Source organism: Etheostoma spectabile, chromosome 22 (assembly GCF_008692095.1).
Source record: "Etheostoma spectabile isolate EspeVRDwgs_2016 chromosome 22, UIUC_Espe_1.0, whole genome shotgun sequence".
In the NCBI taxonomy this organism is placed as follows: Eukaryota; Metazoa; Chordata; class Actinopteri; order Perciformes; family Percidae; genus Etheostoma; species Etheostoma spectabile.
In genome coordinates, this window is record NC_045754.1 from 3,629,559 (window position 1) to 3,636,070 (window position 6,512).

At 38.8% G+C, this 6,512-nt stretch overlaps 1 protein-coding gene across 2 annotated transcripts in view; it reads left to right on the forward strand.

Annotated features, from left to right (window-relative positions):
* The window catches only part of LOC116672629 (MICOS complex subunit MIC26), a 57,311-nt gene that overhangs the window by 45,201 nt on the left and 5,598 nt on the right, over positions 1 to 6,512 (forward strand). For both annotated transcript variants that reach the window (XR_004327601.1, XM_032504556.1), the window contains exons 4-7: positions 330 to 362; positions 2,247 to 2,301; positions 2,599 to 2,694; positions 4,337 to 4,428. Coding sequence is in view for 1 of the 2 variants with exons in the window: in XM_032504556.1 (XP_032360447.1) it covers positions 330 to 362; positions 2,247 to 2,301; positions 2,599 to 2,694; positions 4,337 to 4,428 (276 nt within the window). In the remaining variant the exon portion in view is untranslated. The remainder of the gene's footprint in view (positions 1 to 329; positions 363 to 2,246; positions 2,302 to 2,598; positions 2,695 to 4,336; positions 4,429 to 6,512) is intronic.

Genomic DNA, 6,512 nt, shown 5'->3' on the forward strand with positions numbered 1-6,512 from the left:
CCAGGCAAACAATAGACAATGATTAGAAGGTAGACTGAAAGTAAGCAAAATGGCGTCAAATAAAGGTGTTTTAAAGTGCGGTTGCCATGATACAAGAAACAACATTGCTGTGTGAGTGACGTTAAAATTAAATTGAACGTGTAATTAGAGTAACGAAGCAAGAGTCTGTAGCGTAATATAATATAAATACAACACAAGGGTTAAGACAGCATCATACAAATAACAACAAGTGGAGATTTACTTTTCTCATTTAGAGATTTTTTTCCAGTCATGTGATGATAAACAAAATGGAGAAAATGAACTTTTCTTTTTATTATTTGTTTTTTCAGCAAACAGGCCAAGCTGTGATGGAGAAAGTAGAGGTTAGTGACGTGTCAAAACACTAGTATTATTTTTACTTTTCTTCTATGACGAGCTGTTGTTGCTGTAATAAAAAAAAAAATGGTTAGTGAAGTGTCATTTTGTTTTGATAATTAAATATAATATATATATATATGATAACTACAGCGGACCATCTTCACTTTGAAGCTTTTTGCTTAACTGGTTCTTGTAACTGTCTGTGACATATGTGGGTGTGTAGTGTTATTATATATCGTCACCTTCCTAAAATAATTGCCTGAGTCATTTTTTTACGTTTTTCAGAAAACACAAAAAACTGAACCCAATACTGAACATATGATACTTATTAATAATTTCATTCAAACATGTTATGACAATGGATGAATTTTGACATGCTAATAACAACGTCTGTAGATAATGCAACATGAGAGGAAATAATGACTCGGGCAAATTTATGAACATGCCTTTGTGACTTAGGCGATTTTAAACCCTCAACTCTGTCAACAAAGTGTTAACATGCACAGCAGTAACCGGGGTATACGGTGAAGTGAATAACCGGTTTATGCCAGTTCTCCCCGTATACATGAGCGGGGAAGAAGGACCAGATAGTTTTTGAAAAGACAAGAGTTAAGCGAAGTCCATGAAGCTAGCTAAATGCAGCTAGCTAAATGCTAGCTCTGTTAGATTACAATAAAGTATTTAAATCTGTCTTGATAAGATCATGTAATGTGGACAAAATTCAACAAAAACTCTACATGAGATATTGTTTTGAAAAGAGTGAAGTCCATGAAGCTAGCTAAAAACAGCTAGCTAAATGCTAACTTTCCATGTACTAAAATGGCTGAATAAAAACTACAAAATAACTATACGTATCGCCTAGCCTATATTATAGTAAACATCATCACTTCCCGATTGGGGACGAGCCCTGAATCGTGGAAATAACTTCACTGATAGAGCGGTAGATCTTCTTTCTTCTTGAAGCAGCAGCCATTTTGAAAAGCTTGTAAAACTGCCTAAGTCCCATTGTCTTTTGATTTAGGCAAAATAAAACTGCCTGAGTCACGTTGTCTTTTGACTTCGGCAGTTATACTAAAGGCGTAGAATCACATGACCTGTTCAACTGAGAATGTAGGAAATGTTACCAGAGGTGGCCAGCACCATGAAGAGATGATTTAGGCGAAGAAATAATTTTTGTCCAAAAATGACTTAGGCGATTATTTTATATATATATATATATATATATATATATATATATATATACGGTGTTGTGAGTGCCATAAATAAACACCACCGTCCTTAATGATAATAGTAGTGTTTTTACTCTCAAGAATCGTCTTATTTTCATCAAGGTTTTTAAAGGTTCAATCAATAATTTGTTTGACAATATAGAAAACGGATGTAGTCACATTTATCACGATGCATGGTTACAGCTCAGTCTTTAAGCTGTTTTTAAAAGCTCTTTACAGCCTCAAGCTGTAGAAACCTGCTGGATTTTGTTCCCTGATGTCAGTCAGTTTGGAGATATCTACAGTTACCAAACTACTTGACTATTGTCGTAACCTTTTTGCTTACATGTTAGGTTATTGTGTCTTTGATTTCCCTTTTATTCCCCTGCTCCACATGTGATCTCTGAAGTGCATAAAATAGATGAGATGGAGTGTTATTCAGTCACCTTTGCACTCTCTTAGTGGGACTCTTCAGTCCGACGGTTATAATGTTGCTGTTATTACAGCTAACCTCATGATATAAAAGTGTTACATAACGACAGGAAAAAAGTTGTTTTATTGTGCATTTTCAATAAGTCAGCACATTAAGGCTGTTATCAGATGAATGTAACCTTCTCCCCCCCCCCCCCCCCCCCCCCCCCCCGTTTGTCCTTGTGTCTGCTGTTGATCTTTGGACTTCAGCGTTTATACCAGACTGTGGAGCCCACGCTCACCACCACCGTCACAACAGTCACAGGTGAGAAAAACACTTCTCTAGGTCAGTGTAGTCAACGAAATAATAGCCGTGAGCAACAATAATAATCATCATGAATACTTGGTGGACAGACTGGACTAAAATCTCCCTTGGGATGAATAAAGTATCCATACTACACATATACATCTACACATATAGATATACACGCTAGACCTGTAAACAGTCTGTGGAAGTCCCCTTTAAAGACCTCGACGGGGGACTCCACAGCTGTTTTTCAGACGTGTCTCAACCCATCAGCCATCTTCTCTCAGTATCTTCAACCCTTCGTCTATATTTCAGATGTGTACCAGTTCCTCAGTGACCCCCCTCCGGACCTCTACCCCAGTGTTGCGGCGGTGGGCTTCTCCGGCTTCCTGGGGCTGTATTTAGCCAAAGGTAACCGTGCACGTCTGCACACTCGCACACAAACACACTGACCTGCATTCACCTCTCAGAGAAGAATGGGGTCAGAGGCGGCAGACGGGCTGATAACGAGTGAGCGGGAGACCAAACAGTGGAAATATTAGATTAGATTAGATTAGATTAGATTGGATTGGATTCAACTTTATTGTCATTACACAGGTGCAAGGCAACAAAATGCAGATTGGGTCTAACCAGAAGGTCAATAGCAGCAGGTGCAGGATATACACTGGTTCCATAAGTGCAGGACATGGATATGTACTGAATAAAAATAGAGATGAATACCATTATAAACAGAATTTTACAGATAGATTGTCCTATGAATATAATATATAGATAACAAGTATTGTGAACAAGATTTACAGGTGAATATGTACGAATGTCTATGAATATATATACAGATGGCTATTACTATGAACAGAATTTTTACAGATAGATATATATAATAAGTTAGGCTAAAATGAGCAGTATAACAATGGGTTTAAAGGTAGTACAAATAAAGTTTGGGCAGAAGCTATCCGAATTAAAGTGCAGTGGAAAGTAATTGCATTTTACAGTTAAAATTAAAGTACGGTAGTGCAGATGTATATGTAAACAGTTTGGTACCGTAAATAAACAGTCAGCAGTGCAAATTGAAATATCAGTCAGGTAAGTAGTGCAAGATGCAGATATGAAAAGTTGTCACTATAATAACAGTCAGCAGTGCAAGTAAACATTATTGTATTGCAGATAACAAAATGGAGGCAGGTGTGAGGAGGGAGAGGAGAGTCTAACAGTATATGAGGGGAGTGGGATCAGTGAGGACATCTTGATGTGACACACCTGTTCTCTACGAGAACTTTCTTTTAATCAGACAAGTCCACATTCACACTATTGATGCTCAAACCAAGGCGTCAAAACACTCGTTTTCCAACATGTGACGTTATAAAAAGCCTCTCTGAGGGCGAGCTAGACAGAATGTAATTAAATGGGTTGTGACTATATTCCAAGTGCAATATCTTTCTGTACTTTGCGGCGTGTTCATTGTGCAGGTCGACGGTGCAGTGGCAATAATAAAACAACCTATGGTGCAGCACTATCATGGAGATGATTAAGCCACTTTTAAAACCTAATAGCAGCCATTTGCGTCATGATGTGCACTCCTCGGAGTCATGACCCGGTCAAATCTTAACACACAGACGTGACACCTATTGATATCATTTAGTTGGACTTAGCACTTCTCGAGGATTCTTTTTTTAAATGTCCATTGTGACTAAACGTCCATAAATCCCAAACAAAAGTCACTTTCCAGAACGTGCCTGAGAGTCATCGTCAGGTCTCAGTGTTGTCACAGTGTCAGATTTAGTTAAACTCCACTTTAAAGTGACAGACTTAAGGCCCTTCTCTGTTAACTGTTGTGACTTTAGGGTAATTTTTCCATTTAAAAGTCAAGTAAATCAGTGCTGCACACACAGGGCGTCACACAGCCAAGGAGCGGTTGTCTGTCCGTCTTGAGATTAATTATTAAATCAGTAAAATGTGGGTAAAGTCAAGGGAACAAGGCAAGGATCATAACAGTTCATAATGCAGCGCTTTCACTCTGATGCCTGGTGTAAAACATCTCCTCCGTCTCCTGCAGGCTCCAGGGTGAAGCAGCTGGTGTTTCCAGTTGGACTCATGGCTCTGAGTGCCTCCATGTTTTACCCTCAGCAGGCTGCGTCTTTACTCAAGGTGTGTTTCATTATTGCAACTTCCCTGTTTTTTTGAATTCATATTCATCAGAGAGACATCCTAGTAAAGCTCCACGTCAAACTGTTCCATGCATCATGGTCACTCCCAACTGAAGAGAATCAGTTGTTCCCTGAATCAGACGTCTAACTAAAGGCTCCTTAGTTGAAGTTATTATTTATAGATAAGATAAAGATAAGATAATGTGCTTTTTTTACACTTAATTATGCAATCGGTTATGGTTTTTCAAAGATATACACATTGATTAAAGATCCCATAACGTGGTGTTTTTTGGATGCTTTTATCTAGACCTTAGTGGTCCCTAATACTGTATCTGAAGTCTCTTTATATAGACCTTAGTGGTCCCTAATACTGTATCTGAAAGTCTCTTTTATATAGACCTTAGTGGTCCCCTAATACTGTATCTGAAGTCTCTTTTATATAGACCTTAGTGGTCCTTAATACTGTATCTGAAGTCTCTTATATAGACTTAGTGTCCCTAATACTGTACTTAAGTCTTTTATATAGACCTTAGTGTCCCTAATCCTGTATCTGAAGTCTCTTTATAAGACCTTAGTGGTCCCTAATACGTATCTGAATCGTCTTTTATATAGACCTTAGTGGTCCCTAATACTGTATCTGAAGTCTCTTTTATATAGACCTTAGTGGTCCCTAATACTGTATCTGAAGTCTCTTTATATAGACCTTAGTGGTCCCCTATACTGTATCTGAAGTCTCTTTTATAATAGACCTTATGGGTCCCTAATACTGTATCTGAAGTCTCTTTTATATAGACCTTAGTGGTCCCTAATACTGTATCTGAAGTCTCTTTTATATAGACCTTAGTGGTCCCTAATACTGTATCTGAAGTCTCTTTTATATAGACCTTAGTGGTCCCTAATACTGTATCTGAAGTCTCTTTTATATAGACCTTAGTAGTCCCTAATACTGTATCTGAAGTCTCTTTTATATAGACCTTAGTGGTCCCTAATACTGTATCTGAAGTCTCTTTTATATAGACCTTCTGTGTACTATTTATTAAGTTTTTAGGGCCTTTACATGACACCCCAGGACACTAAACTCCGCTCTGCTCTGGCATAGAAACTGGATTTTCCTAACAAGTCAGCAAAAACCTCCACATGACAGAGACAGACGACGACCCCTCTTAGTCTGTTTTTTCACATCTTTATTTAATCTTTCTCCCAGTACTGAAATAAACTCAGGACACAGCTGTGAAAGCAGGAGCGGCAACATACATCTACTTTATTTTCTTTTAAGGTACAAATTAATCCCTGTTGGTGGGTATTTTTTGGGCACCAATGAGCCCAAAAGAAGTTATTATTATAACGGAAAACCACAGAGGAAATTCACACCCTCGCCCCATGAGCTAGCTGTAGCTTATCAGCTCAGACGGAGATCACGTAGAGGTGAACTTTCCAGGCAGGTCTCGATGCTGGATCAGTTTTTGCGTGTTTGATCTGAGCCTCGTTTCCTGTCAGGAAAGGGTTGTGCTTTCCTGACAGGAAGTCCTGGCTGTGAATGGTGTCTGGGTCATGTTATTTACTGTGTTTCCACCCTGAGAGCCGACTGACAGGAACATGCACACACACACACACACACACACACACACACACACACACACACGCACAAAGAGACACGCCCTGACGCGATCACACGCGCAGCAGTGAGACGGATGAGCAGGGCCGGCTGCAGATGTTGTTTGTGTGTTTTTGTTTTTTGCTGTTATTGAAGAAAATGCTGCTGCTGTAATAACAAAATGTCCCCGTTGTGGGATGAATAAAGTCTAATCTAATCTCTAATCTAATCTAGATATGAAAACACATGTGCTGACAGGATAAAAAAGAGACGTTGAGCCTCTTGTTTGTCAAAAGACTTCACTTGAGGGACGTGTACTGAAGCCAATCTATGGGTCTAAAATGTAAAAATATAACATGAAGATCTGGCAAAACATTTTGACCTATAGATTTTAAATTTAAAAGATTGCATCAGTTATAATTCAAGGCCTCACAAGTACTGTGTAGTTGATAGTGTGTTCCTACCTCAGGTCTCTGCAGGGTAAATCCAGA